This window comes from Lucilia sericata, unplaced genomic scaffold, assembly GCF_015586225.1.
Source record: "Lucilia sericata isolate MDLA Ls3-8-SP2 unplaced genomic scaffold, ASM1558622v1 Contig001384F_arrow, whole genome shotgun sequence".
NCBI classification, from domain to species: domain Eukaryota; kingdom Metazoa; phylum Arthropoda; class Insecta; order Diptera; family Calliphoridae; genus Lucilia; species Lucilia sericata.
In genome coordinates this window covers 52,501-80,350 of record NW_023995324.1, presented here as the reverse complement: position 1 = coordinate 80,350, position 27,850 = coordinate 52,501, and the positions used below count along the sequence as shown (strand labels likewise).

The 27,850-nt window shown below is 32.1% G+C and overlaps 2 protein-coding genes across 2 annotated transcripts in view; one reads left to right on the top strand and one right to left on the bottom strand.

The window, feature by feature from the left end:
- LOC119611174 overlaps positions 1–13,451 on the top strand; it is a 32,577-nt gene extending 19,126 nt beyond the window's left edge. Inside the window, exons 6-11 of the mRNA XM_037966671.1 lie at positions 6,188–6,341; positions 6,420–7,634; positions 7,694–7,880; positions 7,954–8,248; positions 11,370–11,514; positions 13,040–13,451. Coding sequence (XP_037822599.1) covers positions 6,188–6,341; positions 6,420–7,634; positions 7,694–7,880; positions 7,954–8,248; positions 11,370–11,514; positions 13,040–13,265 — 2,222 coding nt within the window. The 3' untranslated portion in view covers positions 13,266–13,451. The remainder of the gene's footprint in view (positions 1–6,187; positions 6,342–6,419; positions 7,635–7,693; positions 7,881–7,953; positions 8,249–11,369; positions 11,515–13,039) is intronic.
- A 5,590-nt stretch (positions 13,452–19,041) lies between these two features.
- LOC119611172 (peroxidase) overlaps positions 19,042–27,850 on the bottom strand; it is a 39,364-nt gene continuing 30,555 nt past the window's right edge. The window contains exons 2-9 of the mRNA XM_037966669.1: positions 24,401–24,576; positions 23,911–24,335; positions 22,153–22,900; positions 21,123–21,279; positions 20,723–20,893; positions 20,439–20,637; positions 20,270–20,375; positions 19,042–19,987 (exon numbers count right to left, since the gene is read on the bottom strand). Coding sequence (XP_037822597.1) covers positions 19,876–19,987; positions 20,270–20,375; positions 20,439–20,637; positions 20,723–20,893; positions 21,123–21,279; positions 22,153–22,900; positions 23,911–24,335; positions 24,401–24,576 — 2,094 coding nt within the window. The 3' untranslated portion in view covers positions 19,042–19,875. The remainder of the gene's footprint in view (positions 19,988–20,269; positions 20,376–20,438; positions 20,638–20,722; positions 20,894–21,122; positions 21,280–22,152; positions 22,901–23,910; positions 24,336–24,400; positions 24,577–27,850) is intronic.

Below are 27,850 nucleotides of genomic sequence, written 5' to 3'. Positions count from 1 at the left end.
GGCCCCTTCAATATCAAGGAAGGCCACTAATGCATATTCCCTGTGCTCGAGGGATTTTTCTATAAAACCTACGAGCGAGTGGAGGGCAGTTTCAACAGATCTGCCCTTCATATAGGCATGTTGAGATGCAGATAAACGGTCGGGATCGATCGTACTCCTAATATGCAGGTCGATAATCCTTTCCAAGGTTTTCAGGAGAAAGGATGACAGACTAATTGGCCTGAAATCTTTCGGTTTTGTATGAGAGGCCTTACCCCCTTTGGGGATAAAGACCACATTACATCTGGTCCAAGATTCAGGAATGTAGGACCATTCTAGGCAGGCCGAGTAGATTCTAGTCAGCCAGGGGATTATGATATCCTCGTTGTGCTGAAGATCAGCAGGTATTATGCCATCAGGACCCGGTGATTTATACGGGTCAAAACTCTCGAGGGCCCATTTTAGCTTTTCCTCATTAATGAGATTGTCTGCCTCCATGTGCGTATCAGAGAGTTCATCGGAAAACTCCATCGTGAGAGGCGAGTTTCCAGGAGAGTGGGCGTCAAGGAGAACTTCTAGGGTTTCCTTTCCGCAAGTTGTCCATGTGCCACAGTCCTTTTGGATGTAGCTAGGAACAACCGTCGAAGTAGACAATATTTTCCGCAAGCGGCTTGTCTCAGAAGATCCTTCCACGCCGCTACAGAAGGATATCCAAGACTTGCGTTTTGCATTTCTGACCAGGTTATTGAACCTGTTCACTGAGGCTTTATATTCCGACCAGTTTCCTAGTCGCTTGGCCTCGTTAAACAATCTGCGACACGCTTTACGAGTGTCTGCTATTTCAGAGGACCACCATGGTGGTTTACTCTTGCCTTTACAGACCTTTGGTCTGCAAGATTCCGAGATTGCCCTGTCGAACGCATTTGTAAGTGCGTTAGTCGCATTCTCAATATCAGTCCGATTCTGTATGTTCGGTAGTTGCCAAAGAAGGTTGGATAAGATCTCATGTTGTCTTGTCCAATCCGTTCTTTTCCTATTTCGAATAGGCATAGCCTTCGTTTCCCTGACCTCTATTATAAAGTCAATATACATGTGATCAGAAAAGGAGCAGTCTTTTGAAACCCTCCATTCCCTGATCATATTAAAGTGCTTAGAACTAACTAGCGTAATGTCCAAAACCTCCCTTCTGTTTATCACCACGAAGGTAGGTTCCGAGCCTGTATTTACTACATCAATACCATTGCAGAGAATAAAGTTAAAAATCGACTCACCCCTTGCGTTGGTATCCGAGCTGCCCCATATAGCATGGTGTGCGTTGGCGTCAGCCCCAATTATTATCGGCAAATTTTCATTATTTGCCCTGGTTATAATATCGCGAACCTTTTTGTTTGGCGGTGGTTCGCAGTGGTCATGGGCCATGTAGCTGGATACCACTAAAAGGGTACCCGAACCTGTCTCCCAGGCCGCTACAACTGTGTCTTCATCGCTGAAATCGGAGAGAATGAAGACTTTTAGATCGCTTTTGGCAAGTATACATGATCTAATCCTACCTGTACCATTCATGTATAAAAGCTTGTAGCCTTTGATACTAAGTCCGCAAACCCTTTCACGGTGGATCCAGGGCTCCTGGACCAGTATAAGCTCCTCCCCTCTCTCTGCCATCCGGAGGAGCAGGGCAGCCGAAGCTGCTTTGGAATGGTGAAGGTTAATTTGCGTGACCTTCACCATCCTTCTTCTTCGAGACGTGTATAACGGTGACGTTGACGTCCTCTTGATCGGATTTCAGGAGGTCGTCCTCGTCAACCGTTTCGTCGCCGTCGGCTGTCACTTCAACCCCCTCGAAGAACTCACCAACCAGTTGTGAATTGGTTGTAGAGTCCTCCTCGGCGATTGAACTGGCAGCCTCGTCGCACGACATCTCTTCCGGAGCCGGATCCTCGCCATTTTGTACAGTTTTATCCTTATCGTCACCCCGGTAGACACGGAGAAAGATCGACTCAAAGCCGTAGTAGACCTTTCCTCGTCTCTCCCGAAGCGGCGCTAAGGACTCCCTGTTCATAATGACGGTGATCCTTCTGGAGTGTCCTTCAGATTCGGATACCCTGACTACCTTCCAGTCATGTGTGGGGATTTCAGGGTTACCGATCTTCAGGAGCTCCAATATCTCCTCTGGCTTCGCTGGTTCGTCGGGAACTAGGGCAGTGGACCTAGGCCGGCGTGGTATCTCGTCAACAGAGACCACATCCAGCTTCGCTCCATCCCACAGGCCATCCAAAAGAGCTATCGCCAGCTTAAGTAGCTGAGCAGAACGCTCATTTGAGCAGGCCATTAGCTTTACCCGACCACGGTACCAACCAGCATCATCGCACTGAGGGGGGGGACCTGGGTTCTCCTTGAGAACTCGCCAGAACACTCCCATCAGCTTTCTACGCACCATATCCCAGTTTGCATGAGATATGGAGCAGTCAGAATCCGCACGGTCGATGATGGCACGTACGAGGTGACCCTTGGCTACCTCGCTGAAGGACCTATCAAACGACCTGTGCTGCTTCAATTTCTTTGACTCGGGCTGTTGCGACTGGCCTTGTGTCTCCTCCTCCGAACGTTGCCGTTTAGGCGCGTCTTTCGACGTGAGGGGGAGAACTTGTTGGTCAGCCAAGACGGATTTAGCCCAGTTAAGCGATGACAAGTCATCGGAAGAGAGGGACTCGGCAGGCTCTTTACCTAACCGGTCAATAATTTTCTCGGCGGCGCGCCGTTTAATGAAGGCCCTTCTTGCAGGTGTAACGTGCCTTGAGGGTTTGCTATCGCCCGGTTGGACTGGAGGCACAGCTGGGGAACCCGAAATCGAGTTCGCAGTTCCTTCACTGGCGGGGGGAGGTGTAGCTATGGTACCCGAAATCTGGTTCGCAGTACTATTGCTCACGACAGGCACTGGGTTAACTGCCTTGGCAGCACCCGAAGCAGGGGAATTGGCCGAGTTTTCATCGGTCAGGGCCTGGGCAGCCTTTGAAGTACTTGGGGTGAGAGACAGAGGTACTTCGCCACCATTTTTGGTGCAACCCTTTTTAGGGGGTGCTTTATTTTGGCAGATTTTGGATTTGGGTTTCCCCTCCTCCTTTCCTGCCGGTTTTTGGTTGCCGGTAGCTCGCGGATTAGTCTGGCCCGGTGTCGCCGCCAGACTAGCCCGGATCTCAGTAGCATTCGATTCACCGCGACCTGAAATCGCCGCCGCGGGAATAGGTTCTCCGGAGATTGTAAGGCCCCCGACCGGATACATGGGGCACGTCTTTTTTTCGGACATTTGGACATTTTAAGGTTTGCATTTTATACTTACTGCCAAGTTTAAGAAAGCTGCCTCGCCACGTGGAGAAGACAGACCACCAAGCCGCCCAATATGGGAAAAACAGACGCTGGTGGATTTGACGGACGTTCTAAAGGACAGGGTCCACAAGGACCAAAAAGAACGGACCGGTACTACCGGGTGCCCTCTCAGCCACGAAAAGGGAAAAACACCCGGCAGACCCAAGATATCTGATAGCCGCCCCAAAGGGGAAAAACAGACGCTATCAGATTTGGGGGGGGTAGTTCTTAGTAAGTGCTCGCCATGAGCCCCTCTGGTGTGGGTGTCCCTATCCAGCACGGCCTGCATGGGTCATTACACTTAAGCCTTCGCATCGCGTCAAGATGACTACCCTTCGCGAAGGAACATTTTAAAAATTTTACAGGAGAAGCAAAAAAGTATTTAAATTGAAAGGTTTGTTTTATCGCGATTTCTTGTTATTCAATAAACAAATTGTTTAATAGTGAAACCTATCATTTTTTATGGTAGTTGACAATGGCTTATAGAAAAATGGATAAATTGGAATTTTTACCTTTAATATTTAAATGTTTTTTGTACATAGGGCTTTTGTTTTTTGTTTGTTGGTGCGAAGAGTCCAATTTTGTTTGTCAACATTTGTTTTGATGCAATATATTACAATCAACAATAAAATCGATTTTGAGTTTTTGGTTAGTTAGGGCCGTTTGCGTTTCAGATGACGATATGTATTGCAGTTTTTTTACGATTGTGAGATATACTTCTCTTATTTAAAATAATCTTTTGAAGTATGTCCGCAGTTATTATTAGTTTCAAAAACAACTTAACGAAGGGAGTTGTCCAAAATAATTTAAAATATGTAATGAAAACCGTTATTGCGTTTGGTGCCTTATATAAATACATATTTATATAAAATATACACTATCGGACAAAATAAAGTGCAAAAGTACTCATGCTATATTCTTTCATCGAAAAATCGGTTAAATGATTATTGAATATGGAAATTTTTTTCAAAATCATTTAGTTAATATACAACGCTACAATAATAACAATAAAACTAAATTATTGTAATTACAATTTTTCTGTAAAACTTCTAAAATAAAAGTAAATTCAATTTTTTTGTCGGACAAAATAAAGTGTAAATTTTATATATCATTATTTAAATTTCTTGTATATCAAAATTTTTTATCTATTTTGGTTCTGATTTGAATATCTGGATCTACTTAAGCCATTTTGGTAATTTTGTTCACCATTGTTATTCGCAATCGCCTTTCCTTCCCCTTGCTTTTCGCATATGATTATTTTCAAAAGAAATCCGTTTTTGATCACTATTTCATCGGAATTTTTTGATCAATTGTGGTCCAAAATTAATCTATTGGATTTAGGGCGGTGCTCTGAGCAACTTATTTAAATTTTCAGTGTTCTTTCCTAAAGTAATGCTACTTTTTAACTTTATCAAGCGCTTAAGCTATTATCTTTCCGAGATATAAAGTTGCCCAAGTCCATTTCGAAGGCACTGATCTTAAGTTTTGACTGTAATATGCTCACATAGTGTTCACTAGAGCTTTTTGAATAAATTTCCCCTAGGTTCCCCACAGCTAACATTAAAAATTAAACACATACGAAGAGTCAACTGACCCATACGTTCAATCTTTCACCAACACATTTAAAAGCATGGAAATTTTTTTTCGGTTTTAGTATTTAATTTTGTATTTTTTACCTCAAATTTGCGTAGATAGTCAGATGAGTCCTAATTTGTACCGAAAATTTTAAAATGTCGACAATGAGTGTGAGTTAAACCCTTCAATATACAATATTTTAAAAACAATACCCCAGGTTTTAAACATTATGGTGGGGGGCTATCGGTATTGGTACATTATTCAACCTTAGGAGCGGGAATCTTAGTGAAGATGGAGTAAACAATAACAATTGAGCAATTCACGAGCGTATTTAATAATTTTTTTTTTTTAAATAAATGCCGTAAAAATGGATTTGGGACACTTAATGCCTCAACAGATTTATGACTTCAAACACACGACAAAGGTTAAAAACATTACTGTAAGAAAAAAAAAAAAACACTGAAAAATTGGAATGACCTACTCAGACCATCGCCCTAAATCCAATAGATTAATTTTTGACCACAATTGATAAAAAATTCTGCTGAAATAGCGAACAAAAACGGATTTCATTTGAAAATAATCGTATGGGGGAAAGCAAGGGGAAGGGAAGGCGATTGCGAATAATAATGGTAAAAAAATTAAAAAAATGGCTTAAGTAGATCCAGATATTCAAATCAGAACCAAAATAGATAAAAAATTTTGATATACAAAAAATTTAAATAATGATATATAAAATTTACACTTTATTTTGTCCGACAAAAAGGTGAATTTACTTTAATTTTGGATGTTATACAGAAAAATTTTAGGTGGAATGATTTTGTTTTATTGTAATTTTTGTAGCATTGCATTTAAACTAAATGAATTTTAAAAAATTCCATATTCAGTAATCATTTAACAGATTTTTTGCTGAAAGAATATAACATGAGTACTTTTGCACTTTATTTTGTCCGATAGTGTATATAAAATTAGGAGACTATTGGCTATTCAATTCCATAATATGCATTTTTTTTTTTAATTTATCAATTAGTTTTGTAGATATTAACGATTACAAGTTTTTCGATTTTGGTGGGTTCAACCTTTATAATTAATTTCATTTGTAATAAGCCAAATTAGTTTAAGCCCTGGAAGATAGGGCTAACTTTTTTTAATATATTTTTCTTGTATTTATATGAGATTAATATCAAATAAATAAATAAGATTAATTTAAATGTCCACAATTAATATATTCTATTTATTTATTTACTTACATGTACGTATTTCGATCAAACAGTGAAGATTGAGAATTACATTAAACAGTTTGTAAACGAAATCGATGATGTAGAAAAAGCTCCAAAATTTTTAGAAATCCAATGTAAAGGGATACCTTATAAAGGATTTACTTCCCAGCCTGAAATAGCAGCTGCATCAACAATGTGCTATTACAAGTTAGTTCTATGACAAAAAAATAAATTATTCTCATACTTTAATATTCTTTATGGTATTTTTATTTATCATTTTTTAAGTAATGGAATCTACGTCAAGGATGATATTCCGAGAGCATCTATTCTATTTGTAGAAGATCCAATTATGCAGTCATTGAATATTCCCATTTTAGATTGCGAAGTTTGTTATAAACAATCTCAAAATCAAATATACTCTTGTCTAGAGTGTCGATATAAAACTTACTGTTCACTGCTTTGTTTGGAAAGGGATAAAGCCGCTCACAGAGACGAATGTATCGGTTATAAACAATTAACTATTCTTGTGCTGGACGCAAGTAGTAATTTTCGTATCTTTGTACGTATTTCAAATCTACTTTACGAACACATTTTTAATCCACAAATGTTTCGCAAACTAAGATCCGCTGAAGAGGTTTGGAATAAAATGCTCGAATTGATAAAGACTTTAGAAATACCAGGCAATATTGATTTGGATTTGCTCCGAATGAAACCAGGCTATTTTGATTTATCGGAAATGCAGTACTCGACCCTAGTGGCGACATCATTTCGTTTGACCTTGTTCATTGAGAAAAAAACCGATCTGATTGATAAGTACTACAAGAGGCTACATATTTCTAATAAACAAAAATTAATTTTAATTGGTTCGATACTAATGCGCATACACTGCAATATTCTCTTAAACTCCTTTGATTTTGAAATAACCAAAACTGTAAACAACGAAAAATCGAGAAACACGCTGCCTCTTAATTTAAGTATTAAAGAAATAGAAGAAATGGTAAAAACCATTAATAGACGCCAATGTAGCATCATGGACGTTGACAAATTCTATGACATTGATTTCGACAAAGATGTAAGACAACGAGCTGAACAAATAATTAATTCAAAGAAAGACAGTAAAGAAATGGGTGTATCGCATTTGACAGTCCTAAGGCACGTTAAACCATGCAAACGAATACACCGCATTCTATCAACATACAAGGACAATATCGCTGAGCTCTACTTCCAATCCGAACTAATGCATACCATTATTTATGGAGATGCTGCCAGTCAGCCTACTTCTAGCGCTTCCGCGAAAATACTTTGTGGTCGAATTGCTGATATGTCAGACATAGATCGTTACATGTTTGTCAAGAGATTTGCTCGATTATTTCACATTCATTATGCGGAGTATTTTCTTCAAATGTTTAATCGGGATGAAGAAATACAACAGGTTTTAACGTTGTATTGTCCCACACTGCGAAAATTTAAGCATTCTTGTGAACCAAATGTGGAAGTATTGTAAGTGCGAACTCATTAAATAACATGTTTATATGATTTTTTGTGATCTATTTTTTTAGAGTATTGGATAATGGTGTTGTAATCGGAAAGACGTTAAGAAAAATCAAAAAGGGCGAACAACTGTATGTATCATTCAAAGCGCATTATATGCATCATGCTAAAGTGGAGAGAAGGCAGTTTCTTAAACGAAACAATATAAACTGTAAATGTGAATATTGTAAAAAAGATGATTATGATGATCCGATTGTAAGTTGAGTATTAGTTTGAGCGATTTTTTACTTTTCTATTATCTTTATTATTCCTTTTTTCCAAACAATAGAATTTGCGTCTTACAATATTTTGTGATAGGTGTAAAGTTATTCAAATCACACCGAATCAGGGTGTTTGTCCTTCGTGTAAAAATCTATTCAACAATCTATTTAATAAATATCGTACGGTTGTCTATATCTTGGAAAATGAATTGAAATTCGAGTTGAGCCCTTGTGAGTCAACAGAACGTGATATATACATATTACATTTAATTTTGTTTTCATATGCAAAACAGTATTTTGTTCCCCAAAATGAAGTAAGAATTGCTATAGAATTGAGAATGGCGTACTTTTTAGCTATACAAAGTGAGTATTAAATGAGAACTACATACATATATATGTATGTATGTATGTACATTAGTGTTATAAGATTTTTGTTCTGCAAAATACCACAGCACTGCCTTATTGCCAATACTGATAATAGAATCTATTTTTAAGCTAATTTGGTGAAAAAACTTCCTGCACCGAAAGAAATTTCTTAAATGCTTTTGTTCATTATTTTTACTAAAATTATTTTAACCCATTAAGGCCCACGGCGATCTACGTAAGGTAGAAATGTGAAATTTGGATATGACAGTTTACTTGTGTATATAAACCGATTTCAATTAAAAAATTTTTTCTATCTTGCCTTGTTTGGATTTTAGAAGACGTTACGTATACGTAACAGTGGGCATTACCCACGAATTTTTGTCCCTTAAGTATTTTAAGTAAAAGTTACATATGTTTACCAAAAAATCGTAAAAGAACTGGTTAATTATTAAGTTTTAAGCTTGGATTAGCTAATTTGGTGTATCATACAAAATTTTTTCATATAAAATAAAAAATTATTTAAAAGTATAAAATTTTAATTTGTGGAATTTTGTAATTTCTGTAATGTCAATTAATGAATTTAAAGAAATTTGTATATTTTGTATATTATTGACTAACGTTACACATTTTGCATACATTTACCAAAGGTCCTTGGCGCTTGTATCCTTGCAATTTCCCTAATAATCCAAGAAAATGGTCATAATTTTCAACCCATGTTTAATGTTTGAAGGATAATTGCAATTATATTCCGTTTTTCTTGTAAAAATATATATTTAATATTCGCCAACTGTGCCTTGAACAAGTTCTAATGCGGTCAAATGGCATATCCTTTACAGAAATTCTTAAAAAATTTAAAATATCCACGAAAGGACGATTTAATAGAAACATTTACATTAAAAATATATTGCTTGTCATCAAATATCAATATTTCAAGAAAATATATTGTTTTTTATTACGTTAAAAACCCATTCTTCTGATAAAAAACTATTTTTGAGGCAGATTTCATAAAAAAGTAAGCAAGTTGTTCATTATTTATATCGTATGTAGAGTGGGACAAAAAGTACTGAGAACTGCCCACTGTTACATATACTTAACACCTTTATTATCCTCTTTATAAGTCTCCGCAAGGACATGGTATATGTTTATAAACAATTAGGTAATAAACATTAATTACTTCTTTATAAGTTTACGTCTGAAACTTTTTTTAAAAACTAACTACATAGAAGTTATTAACATTCTAAGAATTCATTCCTCGAAAAATATGACTTTTTGCAGGTTTACAAAATAACCCAAAAATACAATTCTATAGGCAAAAATTACTCAAATTCGATTTATAATCGTTAAGAATATCTTAAGTTAACCTATCCATCACAAAAAAGTAACTTTGCATTTTCCATTTCTGTGCATTTCGAGTCCAAATTCGAATTAATTTGCGTTACGTATATGTAACTGTGGGCATTAATGGGTTAATCATTTTCACATATGTAAATGCTACTACTATCTAAAATATGGAATATTTTCGCGATTTATTTAAAATTTCGTAACATATTTATAAAGAACAATTTTCTCTTTAAGAAAACGTAACAATATTGTAAAATTTTTGCAAAAAATATATATTTTTCTCAAGTAATATTGATATAAAACTTCAATGTATTTGCTGCGGGAACTTTTTTCACGTTCGCGAAAAAATAATATTATATTCCGTAACATCTGTTTACACTCTACAAGGTCTTGCTGTGGTATTTTAGATTTTTGCGAAAATTGTAAAAAGTTATAACCCCAACGAGTGTCCCGATAAACAGCCTTTTTAAGAATTTCATGTAAGAATACGAGAAAAATAAATTTCTCTACCAACGATTGAAAACCCGAATCTCATTATAATTTTTGAAAAATAAATATTTTCTATTTAATGGATCCCAAAAATTCCGTAATTTTTTGAACATATTTTACTGAGATCAAGATTTTTCTTTCAATCGCAGGTAGGGAACTGTGGACCTTTTCAAAAATTTATTTTTTATTTTTCTAGTTTAAGTACATTAAAACGCATAGTTTGAGAGGTATTCCTCCTATAAAGCGGTCCACGGGACACCCTAATGTGCATGTTTTTATTCGGTATATTTATACGTATGTATGTATATACATTTGTTATTCCGTTTGTAATTTCTACAATATAATATTCGGGATCCTTATGTCCGTCTGTATGTCTATCTGTCTGCCAGTCCAGTATGTTTGTTGAAATCAGGTTTTAGAAGACTTCAGATATTTGCGAGATCCGAATCTTCAACAATTCTGTCAGACATGCTTTCGAAAAAATCACAATTTAAAATCAGTTCATCAGTTCAGATATGAGCATAAATCCGAGACAACCTCAGCATACACCATTGAGATTTATGGTGTATGCTGAGACAGAAATTATAAACAAACAACAATTTCTCACATAATCATCATACGGTAAATTTTGTTCTTGTACTTGCTTGTTTATAAAAAAAAAAAAAAAGAACAACACCTTGCGAATGAATCAGTGTGTTGTTATTGGCTTGAAACCTGAAATTAAACATGTAGGTCCCTGAATATAAAAGGGAACCTTTTGGTACTTTTTCGTTCTTCAAAATGTACTTTTTGAATTTTCTATAATATTGAACCTAGAAACATGAAATTAAAGATGTAGAGCCGGAATAAAGAGAACTTATAAAAGGTAACTTTTTGGTACTTTTTCGTTCTTCGAAAGGTACTTTTTGAATTTTCTATAATATTAAACCTAGAAACATGAAATTATGTATGTAGAGGCCAGAGGAAGTGAGAAACTATAAAGGGAACTTTTTTGTTCTTCAAAAGGTACTTTTTTAATTTTCTATAATATTGAGCTTAGAAACATGTAGAGCCCAAAGTAGGTGAGAACATATAAAAGGGGACTTTTTGGTGCTTTTTCGTTTTTCATAAGGTACTTTTTGAATTTTTTATAATATTGAACGTAGAAACATGAAATTTGGTACTTTTTCGTTTTACAAATGGTATTTTTTGATTTGACACATCATGGTGAAGGGTATATAAGATTCGGCACAGCCGAATATAGAACTCTTACTTGTTTACATTAAACTTGGGTATTTAACATTTTCAGATTTTGCCAAAGAATCATATAAATTGGTCAAAGAAATCCAAGACAATATTTTAACAACATATGACGAACAATTAGTCTGGTTCACATTTTACGCCGAAATTTTATTAATAATCAAAATTATACTGTGGAACAATTTGGAAGACAAGTAAGTACCTGCAAATTTATATACATACTTATGTATTGCACTTTTGTTGTTTCTAAATAATTTTCAATTGCATTTTTAAAATTTTTAACTGATTTTTATTATTATTTTTTTTAATATTGATTTTTATTTCAAAAATTTAATTTTGAATATAAAACACTGGCCGACAGAATTATTTTTTGCGTCAATTTACATTCATTCATAATTAACCCGGTCGTGAGTATAGCTAATGACAATACAATATTATGTTCGAATATTCGAAACTAAATTCGAATATTCAAGTTATGTTCGAAAAAAATTTTATGTTCTTAAACAAAATTAAATTTTTGAAAATTCGAATTTAAGTTCGAAAAAATTTAATGTCATTATAAACAGTTCTCGTAGCTTGAATTGTCTGAAATTTGACCGTTTGGAGTACTCTTGATGACAATACAATGCTATGTTCGAATATTCGAAATTAAGTTCGAATTTTTTTTTTTTTTTTTTTTTGTGAATAAATTGTGTGTATTCAGAAAAATATAGTTTTAGTTCTTTTCTAGGGCAACTTCTTACATTTTCTAATATCCAAATAATGTTCCAATAAATTTTAAAGCCGTTAAAATTATATCAAAATCCTGGACATTGACATAAATATAATTTTAGTTATTTTTTCTTGCATTTTCCAATTTCGAACATACAAAATTTGAAACGAATTCGCAGTATGTATGATTTGATTGTATTCCATTCGACGAATTGACGCAACGAATCTTTGTCAAATAGTTCGTCATGCAATACGAAATTCGTCGTTCGCCCCAATTGTGCGTATACCATAAATTCACATCATTACAGTCCATAATAGATTGGCAGTAGTTCTAATTTTTAAGAAAATCAATTCGCTAAATGGTTACGCATAAAGTATTGGGATTAGTATCTATATTTTGATCATATGTTTCAAGTTAAATAAAATTTGCGTACATATAAACGAAAATAAACATTGATCTAACTACGAAATTAGTACATTTTTATAATCTTATCAGAGGTCATGTAGCAGAAATGCTCTTAACTAAAGAAATGCAGTTAGAAATTTATAAAATAAAATTGAAAATTTCATTAATTAAATTATAAAGCTACAGTTGTGTTCAATAAATATGCCTAATTAAAATATTGTGTAAAAGTATTGAATTCTTGATGTTGCTTACTTTACAGCACTCTTATTTGTTTGAACAGAGCTGTATGTACATTAGGGTCATAACCAAAATTAGGCCCTATTACTACGTGGTGGCCAGTAGTGTTCTAATAAAGAAAAACTTTTTCTCAGGTTATTTTAGTGCAAAAATCTTTCTTGACATAGATTTTGTGAAACCTTTAGAGTAAATAAAACTCGAGAAAATGTAAAATACTTTTTCAACGTATTTTTTCATACTCTAATTGGAATGGATAGTTCCGATTTGAAATTTTCAAAAATTGTATAAAAGTTATCACCCTAATGTACATTTTGGTAATTTTGTATTAGTCTTGCAAAGTAATTTTTATTGTAAACTTTCTATAGGCTTGTTTCGTTATCAAATTCAGAATTAAACGATTTGTGTACATTTGGTTTACACATTGCTAATGGACAAAAAGATTATATTGACTTTTATGAAATATTTGACTCCGAATGTTCGAGTGTATTAGATGATATTAAAGTCTTATTAAAATGGAAGGAGAAAATTGCATGTACTGAATATTTGCCTTTGGCAAAATTTCTAAGTATGCCCGAACCGCAAATACATTAATAATAATTTTTATATTAATATTGTCATTTGTTAATTTTCATTCCACTACATTATTTTTTTTTTATTAATTTACTAAATATATTTACGTATACGTATGTATGTTCTTATACTCTACAAGTTAAGTAAAATGTTTGAAATATTTTTACTTTGTGTAAACTGAATAAATATTTATTTTATTTTATGTTATTTTCCTTTTTGTTAAGCTTACCTTTTTAATGGATTTAAGGTATTTTTGTTACTGTATTGATTTATTATTTATTTTATTCGTGAATCCAAGAATGGATTTTTGTTTAGTACATGTTTTATTCAAATATATATATATGTATGTAAAAATATATTTATGATCAATAAAAAATATTTTTGTGCTGCGAAATCAAAAAATTCTTAAATTTAATGGCTAAAATAATTTGGAATTTATAAATAAAAGAGCAGTTTCCATAAAAATTTAATATACATCTTAATAAAATATTTTTTTTGACAGTTCAAATCAATTAAGTTTTTAATCTTTGAAAAATCATTGTTATAAACAAGAAAATTACGATTTATTTCATTAAAATCAGAGATGGGGGTAGTGCACTATTTTTTAGTTAAATCAATATTTCACTAGCACTAAATATTATTTCAAAAAATATATTTTTCATTAATTTTCAGCAGCTTAGTGATAGTGAAGCTTATATTTTTAGCACTATTATTTTTTAGTGATAATGTTATTATTTTAACTATAACTCAATTGAGTTGTAGTGTAGAAAAAAGTACCTACTACACTCAAATAGTTAAAAATTTGAGATTCCGCACAGCCGAATGCACAGTGGGGCAGAATCGGAATTTTTTGGAAATAAATCTGGCATTTCTAAACGGCTGATCCGATCGGGATAAAATTTGGCGTGAGCATAGCCAAGGAGTATTCGAGTTTAAGTTTTGAAGATGAACCCTGCAGATGCCCCAGGGACGGCGCTGTAGCGGCTCAAAATGGGGTACCTACGACATGTAAAATTTTTAAACTCGTGCCATTTTTTTGTTTTTCACCCAAATACAAAGATTTTTATATTTTCTGAAAGCGCTCGACGAGATCTACTTATCTCTCATTTAAAAATTTAGTGATACAAAATTTACCATACCTTAGTCCGCCTTTTTTTGAATACCGGGCGTAATTTTGGACCAAATTGACTCAATTTTTTCTTGTTAGACAACAAAATTTCCAATAATATACAAAAAAATTCAGATCAATATCATTTACAGATCCAAAAATATACGTTTTTTAATTTAAAAATTCAAAAAATTTTAGATTCTTGCCGTTTTTTTGCCAAAAATGTGTCTTAACTCTTTTATTAATAAAATAAAATTTTCTTTAAGAACATATAACAATTTTATAGTTTTCTAAAAGGTATCTTTACGCAGAACGCTTTGGCGTAAAAAACTTGCCCTATTTTTTGAAAATGTTGCCACTGCGTCCTTCCGAATATGACCTATTTTTTATCAAAACTTCAACTTTGGGCGACATGTTCTGAAATCCCAAAGCTGGGATCAGAAAACTGAAAGCAGTTTTGGAAACCTCAATATGTTTTCTATTTACTCCAAAAGTATTTTCCCAGCCCTGAAAGAAATGTGGACCCTATGGGCAAAAATGTAAAAAATCCCATTTTTGGGATTTTCATTCCTATTTTTAGGAATTGCGGGATGCCCTTTGACCTTTTCAATTTTTTTTTTTGCATTTTTTTATTTGAAATGACAAATTTAACAAGCGTTGAAAATTTCTTTGAGTTTTGTTCATAAATAAAGATTTTGTCTTATATTACATATTTGTTAAATTTCTAAAACTATGATTTATATCAAAATTTTAATAGGGTCGCAGATAGCTACAACAATTTAGTCCATATTTATCCCTTAATATCATTTTTTAGTTAGATATGGAAATTCTCGACCCTTTACAAAAAATTTCAAGCCAATATCTCAATTACATTCAAAAATATGTACATTTAAACCTGTATCCTTTAATTTCATATTTTTCATATTTTAGTATTAAATATGACAGAACATATTTAAATCTTATATTTACCTATTTTCTATTTGTTTGCTTATCCTTATAATTGAAAAGTCCTTTAAACCTCTATTTTTCATATTTTAGTATTAAATATGACAGAACATATTTAAATCTTATATTTACCTATTTTCTATTTGTTTGCTTATCCTTATAATTGAAAAGTCCTATTATGCTTTAATTTTCAGAAATTTATAACTATTTTTTACCTAAATTTTTTCGACAGATCATTTCGTTCTGTTTCGTTTATGATCATGTAGGTAAAAATGTACAGGTAATGATAATTTCGATTCATTCACTAATAAGAAATATCAATGACTGAATTACAGGTTATAGTAATATAGTCCTAAATGTTAATAGGTAGACAATTCGTAATTTTTTACTTTGGATCCACTTACGATCCAGGAAAAAAACAAACTACCCTACCATCACCTATTGCTGTTAATGATGTGGAAGCTTGTACTGATATATCATCTTTGCTCGAAACACAGCATAAAGAATTGTGTCAGACTTTTCAGAAGACCAACTAAGGAAAATTCATAACTGTGATGTTGTCTTAATGTGTAAGTGGGGATGTGACGGTTTATCAGCACTTCCAGAATACAAACAAGCTTGTGGAAGTCGGACATTAGCAGACTACAAAAGTGTATTTATGTCATCATTAGTTCATATTCCCTTAATCCATCATCGTCAAGCATCGGAAATTCATTTGAAGATATATGGATCAATACAACTCCGGGTTCAAAAATTTTTGTAGACCCATTGGATTTGAATATATAAAGGAGTCAAAGAAAACAACAAAAGATTTAGTGGAATATTTAAAAGATGAAATAAATGCACTGGAGCCCATTTGCATAAAAATAAAGGAATTCTCTATTAACGTATCATATCAGCTAAGCTTAACAATGATTGATGGAAAGGTCAGCAATGCCATAACAGAAACTTCTTCCGTCTGGAGATGCTCAATATGTAATGAGAAAAAGTCGCAATTCTCAAATATAAACAAAAGCAGAAGTATTAATGAAGAAGTCATGTCTTTCGGAATTTCACCACTTCATGCCAGAATACGATTTTTGGATTACTTTTTACACATAGCATACGACCTCAAATATTGAAGTGTGCCAGAGAATCTTACTAAATCAACAAAAAATAATGAAGAATTGAAAGAACTGAGAGCTGCGGAAAAAAGCAGAATCCAAGAAGAATTTAAAGTTCAGATGGGATTAAACATCGACAAACCACTTCCAAGTTGCGGTAGTACAAATGACGGTAATACGGCGAGAAGGTTTTTTCGTGATTTTGAAATTACTTCAAAAATAACTGGAATCGACAAGGAGTTGCTTCGAAGAATTAACACTATTTTAATGGCACTGAATAGTAAACATAAAATTAATGGAAATCGATTTGGGGAATATACATCTGAAATTTCTAAATTACTTGTATCTCTGTATCCATGGAGGGAACTAACACCAACAGTACACAAAGTATTGTGTCATGGTCAAATAATAATTGAATCGAATATTCTTCCACTTGGAGAGTTAACAGAAGAAGCCCAGGAAGCGAGGAATCGAGATTTTAAGCATGTTCAACTATTCAGCTCAAGAAAATGCTCCAGGCAATCACAGAATGAAGATATTTTTAATAGTTTACTTCTATCTTCTGATCCTGTTCTTTCAACTATGCGAAAAAGATGGATTTGTTATGAAACTCTATCATCTCAAAACAAGGAAGATTTAAAGGACTTATATTACCTTCTGGATATGTATACCGATATGACAGATTATTTTATAGAAAATAAGTAGTGTTAGGAATTAACTATATAAGTAGGTTGTAAGAATTAATTGTATTATGTTTAAGATAAACAGTTCAAATAAAAAAAGCTATTATACTAACTGATGATATTGTATTAAATTGTGTTTTATATTTCGGTGTGCAGGAAAGGTGGTTTTTGTGTGGGGTGATTTAGGTGTTGTTGTACGTGGCTCATAATAAAATTATATTTTTTTATTGTATATACAATGTTATAGTCTTTAATAAAATAATTAACTAAATAATTTTTAAAAATTGTCCAAATATTTTATTCAACACCAAATGTATGTTCTGTCATACTTAATACTAAAATATGAAAAATATGAAATTAAAGGACACAGGTTTAAATGAACATATTTTTGAATGTAATTGAGATATTGGCTTGAAATTTTTTGTAAAGGGTCGAGAATTTCCATATCTAACTAAAAAATGATATTAAGGGATAAATATGGACTAAATTGTTGTAGCTATCTGCGACCCTATTAAAATTTTGACATAAATCATAGTTTTAGAAATTTAACAAATATGTAATATAAGACAAAATCTTTATTTATGAACAAAACTCAATGAAATTTTCAACGCTTGTTAAATTTGTCATTTCAAATAAGAAAATGCAAAAAAAAAAAATTGAAAAGGTCAAAGGGCATCCCGCAATTCCCAAAAATAGGAATGAAAATCCCAAAAATGGGATTTTTTACATTTTTGCCCATAGGGTCCACATTTCTTTCAGGGCTGGGAAAATACTTTTGGAGTAAATAGAAAACATATTGAGGTTTCCAAAACTGCTTTCAGTTTTCTGATCCCAGCTTTGGGATTTCAGAACATGTCGCCCAAAGTTGAAGTTTTGATAAAAAATAGGTCATATTCGGAAGGACGCAGTGGCAACATTTTCAAAAAATAGGGCAAGTTTTTTACGCCAAAGCGTTCTGCGTAAAGATACCTTTTAGAAAACTATAAAATTGTTATATGTTCTTAAAGAAAATTTTATTTTATTAATAAAAGAGTTAAGACACATTTTTGGCAAAAAAACGGCAAGAATCTAAAAATTTTTGAATTTTTAAATTAAAAAACGTATATTTTTGGATCTGTAAATGATATTGATCTTAAATTTTTTGTATATTATTGAATTTTGATGTCTAACTAACAAGAAAAAATTGAGTCAATTTGGTCCAAAATTACGCCCGGTATTCAAAAAAAGGCGGACTAAGGTATGGTAAATTTTGTATCACTAAATTTTTAAATGCCTATGTTTTTTCAAGATCTCGTCGAGCGCTTTCAGAAAATATAAAAATCTTTGTATTTGGGTGAAAAACAAAAAAATGGCACGAGTTTAAAAATTTTACATGTCGTAGGTACCCTATTTTGAGCCGCCACAGCGCCGTCCCTGGGGCATCTGCAGGGTTCATCTTCAAAACTTAAACTCGAATACTCCTTGGCTACGCTCACGCCAAATTTTATCCCGATCGGATCAGCCGTTTAGAAATGCCAGATTTATTTCCAAAAAATTCCGATTCTGCCCCACTGTGGAATGTAACATTAACTTGCTGGTATTATAAATTACGACTAATTTCAGTTGAAGTTGTGTTGTTGTTTCCAATTAAAAAAAGTGTTTAAGCAGATGACGCTTTTTTGCTTAAAACTTTAGGTTATTATCGATTATACCAAATAGAAAAATTTCATTTAGAGTTCAGTTGTAAATCCTAATGGGGGCATTAATTATTCACACCTGCGTCCCAATTTACACATTCGTAAACGAACAGAATTAAATAATTAATTTCAATAACCTATGCGGTAACTAGGTCCCTAAATATTCGAAATTCCAAAAATCCATCCTTAGTATAGATCCTTTAAGAAGATATTTTTTTGCCAACAAACATCTACTGTCAACATTTTATGCTTATAGGTTTCACCATTTGGGCTGTGTAACGCGACTCTTATTTAAATATATGTACATACATAGATTATTCTATTATTCGTATGATATCTTTTTAATATAAATGGGATTCTATCTGGTAGTTCGGAAAATTGTGGCTAGAAACAGAGTAAATACATTTTTATTACCTTTTTTGGGGTATGTATATGTAAATATTATTTTAAGTGGAAAATATTGTATCCTAAAGTCCCAAACCTTGGACTAATCTAATCATTTTTATGAAAATTAACAAAGCCTATTATTTAATTGTCAATTAGGTTTTACCCTTTTCCCACCTTTACTTATTAAGTAATTTATTAAGAGATCTAAAACATTTAATTTTCTATGTGGACTAAAATGTCCATTTTCTGTTCGATTGTACTTTGAGGTATTTAATTAAAAAACGTTTACTTGGAGAAGAATGAAGCATAAAATCTGAAAACATACTTAAACATTTACAATTAAAATTAAAACAACGCATTTTAATAATTTATTTTGTACATTATAAATTTATATATTGATGTAATTCTTATTAAAATTAATATTTACAATTGAAACTAAAACAAATAAAAACAAATAATAATAATGCTGATACATGGTGTGGTAGTAAGTTGTTAACGCTAAATATACAATATAAAAACAATACATTTGAAAGTTTATAATTTTATATTTAGAATAAAATAAAAAAATTAAACAGAAAAATTAAATAAAAAAATATCATACATAAAGTGGCCTTCGAAGTTTGAAATGTCTTCAGCAAAAGATTCAGGAAAATGTATACAAATCGCAAATATGTGAGCACACCTTAATACAATTGATTTACAACTAGGTATGTACATGTATGTATTTTATTATTTTCCATAACCATGCAGAGGTGTGGGGGCGGCTGCCAAATATGGTTTCTGATCAATCCATTTCGTTAAATCTACTTGTGGTATATTAGAGCATGGCACAACAGGATTGCTGTAAGTATACGTTAAATCATTTTTTTATTAAGTCCTTTAAATTAACTTCATATGTAATAAAAACACATAATTTTAAATTTACTATATACATTGACGTTCGAAAAAGCGTTAAATTATTTCTGATTTCACCATCTACATATATAATAATATTAATTTGTACTTAAGAATGTGAAATGTAGGAGATTTTTTTCATTGCTCAGTGTCAAAAGACGCGATCTTTTAGTATTGTCATTTATTATTTTAAAATTCTGTAGGTAGTTGATTTTTCATAAAAACTTACGATTTTGAAATAGATAAGAAGGCTTGTGGCTGCATGGATGCGATATTGTTACCATTGTCACACAATAGACGAGCCATACTTGCTTTTCGTATTTCAGCTAATTGATCTATTAAATAAAAAATAAACATTTAAATATTTGCTCCAAACAGTATTGGTGATTATCTTTTACCTGGAGTAAAACCGGCATATTTATCTCCATTCTCAAAGAAGAAACGATCGCCCACACGTGTACGATAGAATTGTTCGGTTAATATACACAGGAAAGTTGGTCCAGCTAAAGCTCCAGCAACATGAGATTCAAGTGAACCACCAACCGTAACATCAACATCTTCATGACTTTCATATAAATTCTTTAGTTTTTCAATTATCTGAAAATAGAAAGAAAATCTTCAGTTTAGTTTCATTCTAAATATCCCACTAAGTTGATTTAGTAGACGTTCACTATTTACATACTTGTGGATCAATAAGGTCGGCAAACTCCTCCCAGCTGTGAGCTCGTCTCAAGCCGCAAAACTCTCTAAAATCATTATAGGAGGCGAGACCATGGTCACGATTACGTTGAATATCTATAGCTCTCAAATCGCTGCCAAATGGCATGTTGCGTCTAAATAAAAAGTGCTTAATCTAGAAACACCAAGAAGAAAAAATTAACAACAACTTTTAAAAACTAAAAAATACAATCAAAAGACAATGAGCATTTGTCAACATGCTGGTTCTTCGTCCATTGGTCCGCATAATAATAAGAAAAAAAGAAACAATAAATCATGTTCATTACAAATAAAACAAACAAATGAATGAACTAACGAACGAACGAAAGACCAAGCAAATTAACCAACTGGAAATGTTACGTTACCTCTCGATCAAAGTTAATGTCTGTTAATTCCTCTGGCTGAGTGGCATGACCGCGTGTTAGTGAATCAAAGTTGTCGCCAACTTCTATGATACCAGGTCGATTAAACCAGTCACTTAAACGTAAAGAGCCCAAAACAGATCGAAGTTCTGATAATAAACTGCACGAAACATGAAATAGAAACAGCAATGATCATTTATTTAGTTTTTATTTTATTTTTTATCCAACAAATAGTAGAAAAGTAACTAACAAGGTTTCCTAAATAAACTGCATTTAGCAATGTTTTCTCAATATTGTGTAAGTTCAGTTTAAGCTGTCATAATAGAAGGGTTTCTAATTTACTTGCGAAAACTAGCAAAAACGAAAACAAAAATCTAACAACTCATATCATTAAAGCTTATACATATAAAATATTAACATATCGGATACAACATGCTGGATAGATGTGACATTTAAAAATGTTTAAAGGATTTAAACGTTCAATTTAATGTGTTTAAACCTTCGGAAAACTTCCCAAGAGGGTCGAACATTTTTCGTAATGATTTTTATTTAATATACTCTGTAACAATTTTACAAAAAAATTTAGCAATTCTGTGTACTCAGTTTTTCATAATCAGCTCTTGTGTCCTTATAAAAGGACTTGAAAGTTTCAAAAGAAAAAATCAATTATTTATAATATGAGATGATGCCAATCAACATTTTTTAAATTAAGTCTTAAGAATACATAATGTTTTTGAAATATGAAACAAAACGTCCGTTCAATCTATCCGAACTATATGGTCGAAAAATTTTTAAATTCAATGTATAATAGATTGGATTCAAAAAGCAAAACTAAGGTAATGCGTTTGAAAAATATGTATATAATTCTTGGAATGATAGTTCAATATCCAAAAAAAAAAAAAAAATAGAGTATTAATTTATTCGAAGCTTTGTTAATAAAAATATATTTAAATTTACAATATTTTAATTGCAGTTTTAAGCTTTTTCCCCTAAATATTCATTTTAATTAATACTTATGGTTTATAATACATACTCTAATCTTCCTTCAATTTGTGAATGGAAATATCTAAAGGCAGCTGTTGCATGTGAGTTCAAAACTGATGGATCAATACTGGAATCAAAATCGTTGATATGAGTATTTTCTGGTACTTTATAAATTAAACGATTCTTGAACATATTTTCGGCTCCCAAGAATATGGGTAACCATTCGTAATAACTAATATGCTGATACTGGCCGATGTTGATTTTACGAGCCTCTTGGAACAAAGTACGATCATCGTAATGGGGATTGAGTTTGGCTAAAGTGTCAGCAATACGGTTATGTTCTCGAAGAAGAATGGTCTGTAAAATCGTTAGACCAGGATTTTGATTGACACGAATATCGCCAGCTCTATAACAAACTTCGTTGATTTCAGTAGCATCACAATCGCCTGTGACATTCTGTGATGATGGCAGCCATTCAGCACCATTTCGTTCTTCAACTATCATCCGTCCACCTTGGAAAGCTCTTATTTCACTGTTTTGTTGTATAGAATTGCCATAAACCAATGATAAATCCATGTAGGCCGTAACAACTGTAAGTTGTTCAGCTGGCCCTCCATGATTGTCGGGACAATTGGCATCCAAATCTGTTAGAGTGCGTACAAAATTTAAACATTCAGTGCCAACTTGCGAAAAGGCTGGATCATGTGGAGGCACTAAAATAGCAAAACATGTCTTATCTGCCTGCTCGCTTCCAACAAGACGGCCATCGTCAGTACAACAACGTGTGGGATGTTTTTCTAAAGTAAATAAATAAAATTTGAATTTAAAACAACTAAAACACATAAATACACTATGAGACATTCTTAATATTATTCTTAAAATTTTGCGAAATTCAAAGTTTGGAACAGTGAATATTATTTATTTTTTGATATCATCCTATTACCAATACACAAATATATTCAAATTCGCAATTGATTTTTGCGAAATGCTAAACACTGTTCTACTGCACGCAGTCAAAGTCATATTTTCAAAACATTTTAAAAATTTTTTTGTAGAGTCTATCATTCTTTTTAGATGTTAATTCTGGAAAGTGTGTAAATAATTCTCAATAACTGAGAATTGGAAAACATTTAGAGGTGTCAGTAGTAGTTTATATATGTATAAGAATATACTTGTAAATGGTTGGAATTAATATCCCTTTACTTCAAAAAAGACAATATTTAAAATAACCTTAATTTGATTTTAAAATTTTAACTTCATGAAAGCTTTTAAAAAAATTTTAACGTTTGTTACACCTGAAATAAGAAAAAATTAATAACCGGAAATATTGTTAATTTCACTTTACCCCATCATTGCGCTTTTTGAGTAATTTAATATTTTCTAGGATGCTACGTTGTGAGCATTTTGAAATTTTATTGAAGGAGCACGCAAAGGCTGATGTCCTTATTAGACATGTGTTTATTTCATCCTGTTATCCATGGTGTTTGCAAGGAATTATTGGATTTTCGTAATTTCTTAGCAACAAAATGGAAAATTGCAGAAGGAAGAAACAATTTTAAATTAAAGCTGATTTATTAGTTCGGACAGTAGCAACAGCAGCTCGGAAACAAAGAACCTCACATTGGAAATACGTACTAGTAAACTTTCCCGAGTCCGATAAGCTTTTCCAAAATGGAAAAATTTGTGTTATATAAGTCCACTCTATTGTAATCACCAAAGGTATTCTTGTAATAAATACATATTCTTTGGTTTTATACACCTTAGTAATGATAAAAAAATTATACTTGACAAATATTAAAGGACTTACTCGATTGTGTGCCACCAGCTTGCATAGACATGTCGTGTGTTATTATCTGACCCCATTGCATATTGACTAGAGTAAAATCTGGATCAGGTACGTCCATCTCGCCAAATACCACCAGTGACACTAAACGAGCATTAGGTAAATCTTGTCCAGTTATCGATCTAGTTGGGGCTGAAACACCATCTGCGTATTTTGGTGAAAGTAAACGTCCATAACGTTGATTAGCCATGCCCAATTGTGGTTGCTCTAAATGATTGCACGAGCCGTCGAGGGTACGATATGTCGATTTTTCACAAACTGCTGGAGGTTGGGCACATGATGCTCGACCGGGTTGTGGATAACGTGGTCCATATAACGGATTACCGCCTGACGCGAAGGGATTTGCTGGTGCTGGAGAAGTCGGCCCAAAACTTAGAGGCACATCATTTCTGTCAAGTTAAAAAAAATATTTGGTGATACAAAATCACATTTAAAAAATCTATAATTCAAATACCCTGTTAACGGCAATGCTAGAGGTGGTGCTGACGCAGGATATTTATAACCATGAAAACCGTTACCATTGTGTTCGTTGTGTACTATATGATAGCCAGTGGTAGATACTTTAACACTTGATGTTTTACTACTGACTGCCAGTAGAATTAGAAAACATATTCCTATTCTCCTGATCATCTGGAAATTAGATAAATTTTAAAATTAAAAAAATATATACATATATATACTTAAGATATGTACAGTAGTTTTCCGAACTCATTCATTTCTACGAACATCGCATTTAACAAACAGTTAAATAACGATTCTTTTTTGTAATGTGTTTAACGAAGAAATAATAATATAATTATTCCAATGAAAATAAAATGGCCTTTAACACATATAACAATATGGCTCCCATACGAGGGCCTCGGGAGATAGCTTTAACATTTATAACTGTTTTAAAAATACCAATACAGCAATAAAATTCGACATAAAAAAGTTTTAAGATCGGATCGGTTCATAATAGATTTAATTCTTTTTACACCCCTTTTAAGGCTTCAGAGAGAGACTCTAACCAAAGAAGATTTATTATATGTATTAAATATTCTTTGCTTTAACACTCATTACAAAATGTAAGTTATCGATAATATTATTCATAAAGAAGTTCTGTACAAAATTGTATGAGGATCGGTCCATAATTGCACAAATGTATTATAAGATTTCACACTACAATGTAGCGTATAATTACAAGCGCCAATAAATCTGCTAAAATATTTAACAGACGCAGCCGAAATGAAAATGTAAAAAAATTTGATTTATTTCAATTGAAATCAATTGCTGCAATCAATTAATGCATTCAAACACAATGATTAACAAAAAGTCAGCAAAGAATGTACACTTGTTTTTTAACGATTTTTTGTTTTTGGATTCGAATAGCATGTACCACGTTGATACATTATTTAACATTTTATGTCACAATTCTTTAAAGACCAATTACATCATGAATTTTGTTCAATACATTTTATTTTTTAATAAATATGAAAGTTTAGATATTTTAACAAAGTATTAAAGGAAATAATTAACTCATTATTTAATATGTTTTATTGTTTTTATGTTTAATACATCGTAAGGTAATGCTATCAAATGATACTTAATAATGTATTGTAAGTTGTCTTAAAAATAAACGATACGTGAGAAGTGTTCCTTCTCACGTATCGTGAGAAGAAACACTTCTCACACTTCTCGATTATGATATCATACTTCTCGATTATGATATCATATTTTATAATTGAAAACGATATTATTATAATATCGTTTTAATATATGTATATTGTTTCCAATAAAAAAATACAAACATTTGAAAATATTTCGAAAATAATTTGAATACAAAATTTTCATGAAAAGCTGTTAAGAAAATTCAAATAAAATCAATTTAATTTAGATAAATAATATAAAACTAAAAGAAATACGCGAATTTTGATATTTAAATTTTGTGGTAAGTTGACATGTATACAATTTTGAAAAAGTTTCAGGTATTTGCATGACAACGCAGATTTTATGAAAAATATGATTTTATGAATGTATCAATCTTTTCTTTTTCAGGCTTTTGTTGTTTTACTTTAGCGAAACATTTAGTTAATATCCTTTAATATGAGATTTTGATAACAAAAGAGCATACAGAATAAAAGCTGGAAAGGGCGATTTTACTATCGTTATTTTTGGAAATTATGATAGCGAAAACGATATTATAATTTCATGAAAAACGATATTATAAGGAAAGGTACAATTTAGTCCGTAAATACTATCGTTTCCGATACGAGAACGATATTACTTATGATAATTTTTATTACCTACGTGATATCGTTATAATATCGTTTGGTTTATTGGGTATATATTATTTCTATTTTTGCTTATTATTAATATGTACATATATGCGATTTTCTTTATAAGCTCATTCTGGCATCTACAAAAATTTTTGTTTATAATCACTTTAGCGGTATAGTCCTCAATTTGTGTGCAATTAAGGGTTGTAACTATAAGCGAAAAATACTGTAGTCCTTAATTTGTGCAATTAAAGGTTGTAACTATAAGCGAAAAGTACTGTAGATGGAACCAATATCGACCATAAATTTTTCAGTCTTATTCTTTCAAGTGTTATAAATAAAAACTCATCAGCATTTAATTTCCAAGAATTGAAACCAAATAAATATTTAAGACAAAAGGATTGTTTCATAAAATTTAAAATACAAATCGAGTTAGGTTAGTATATACTAAATAGTTAGTTGAGTAAACCTGTTATTAAAAAATAAACGAAGTCTATGATGAGTGTGATCCCAATAAACTCTTATTTGACATGCAACATATTTAATTAAATTTCGAAAAGTAATATTGTCAAGTTATTGCTCAATTTTCAATATTTTATAATAATTGAAGAAGTCTTAAACATCTCTGATAGCCGATGTCATGCTGTTGTTACACTTCATTCATCAATTATAAATATTTAGGAATTTTATAAAAAAGAGGTATCACTTGAGCAAAGATGACCCAGACAATTTTGTTATTACCTAAATGCACACTTTTTTTTACCATACATAATACGTTTTCGTTATGTGCACCAAATTGCTAAAGACAACATCCAAGCATTCGTCCTCCACAAAAATGCACCACAAGTGATGTTCAAATATACATATGTATATGTATTTATTATCGTTCATCTAGTTTGTTCGCTTGTCTAGTCGTTTGATCACATGAGTATGTTCGTATACATAAATAACAATCCAAAAACAACAATATTACCAATAAAACAATGATTAACTTTATGCCTTTTGTAGTCTTGTTTTAGAATGTAAAGAGTGCAAGCTCTCGGTTTCCATTGGCATATATTCGCATCGATATGTTATAGGATCATTTATGTATTCCAATACATAAAGCATATGGTGGCAGAAAATTTAATTTTAAACGTTTATATTTTACTTCATCATCAAGTGCAAACCGTCCATTGGATATTTATTTGGAGTTACAAAGCAAACTCTGCAACCAATGCATTGCACAGTATCCGATAAAATTAAAAATTGTTATAGATTTTTAAAAATATATTTACATGTATCTGGCCAATTTTTTAGTTCTAAATATGTTTTAGAACTTCGAAACTGAGGTTTAAAATATCTTTTCAGAATGGAATTAACCAAGAATTAAGAGTTTAGCAGGTTTACAACTTAGGTGAGAGAGCACTGCCTTAAGGCATCAAACAAAAAGTACATACTCCTGCTCAGGGACTATGATATTGTATAAGTGTATGTGTGCATTTTCCGAAAAATTTTATTTACCACCGTTCGTTTTTTATGTAGCATGGTTTAACAACATAAATTCAAGCGACATGCACCATACTGAAACAGTGACACACAAACTTATTCTAAATATTGTACATTGGAGACATCTTGTGTCGACGTTACTCTTTTTCAGCTGGGGCCGT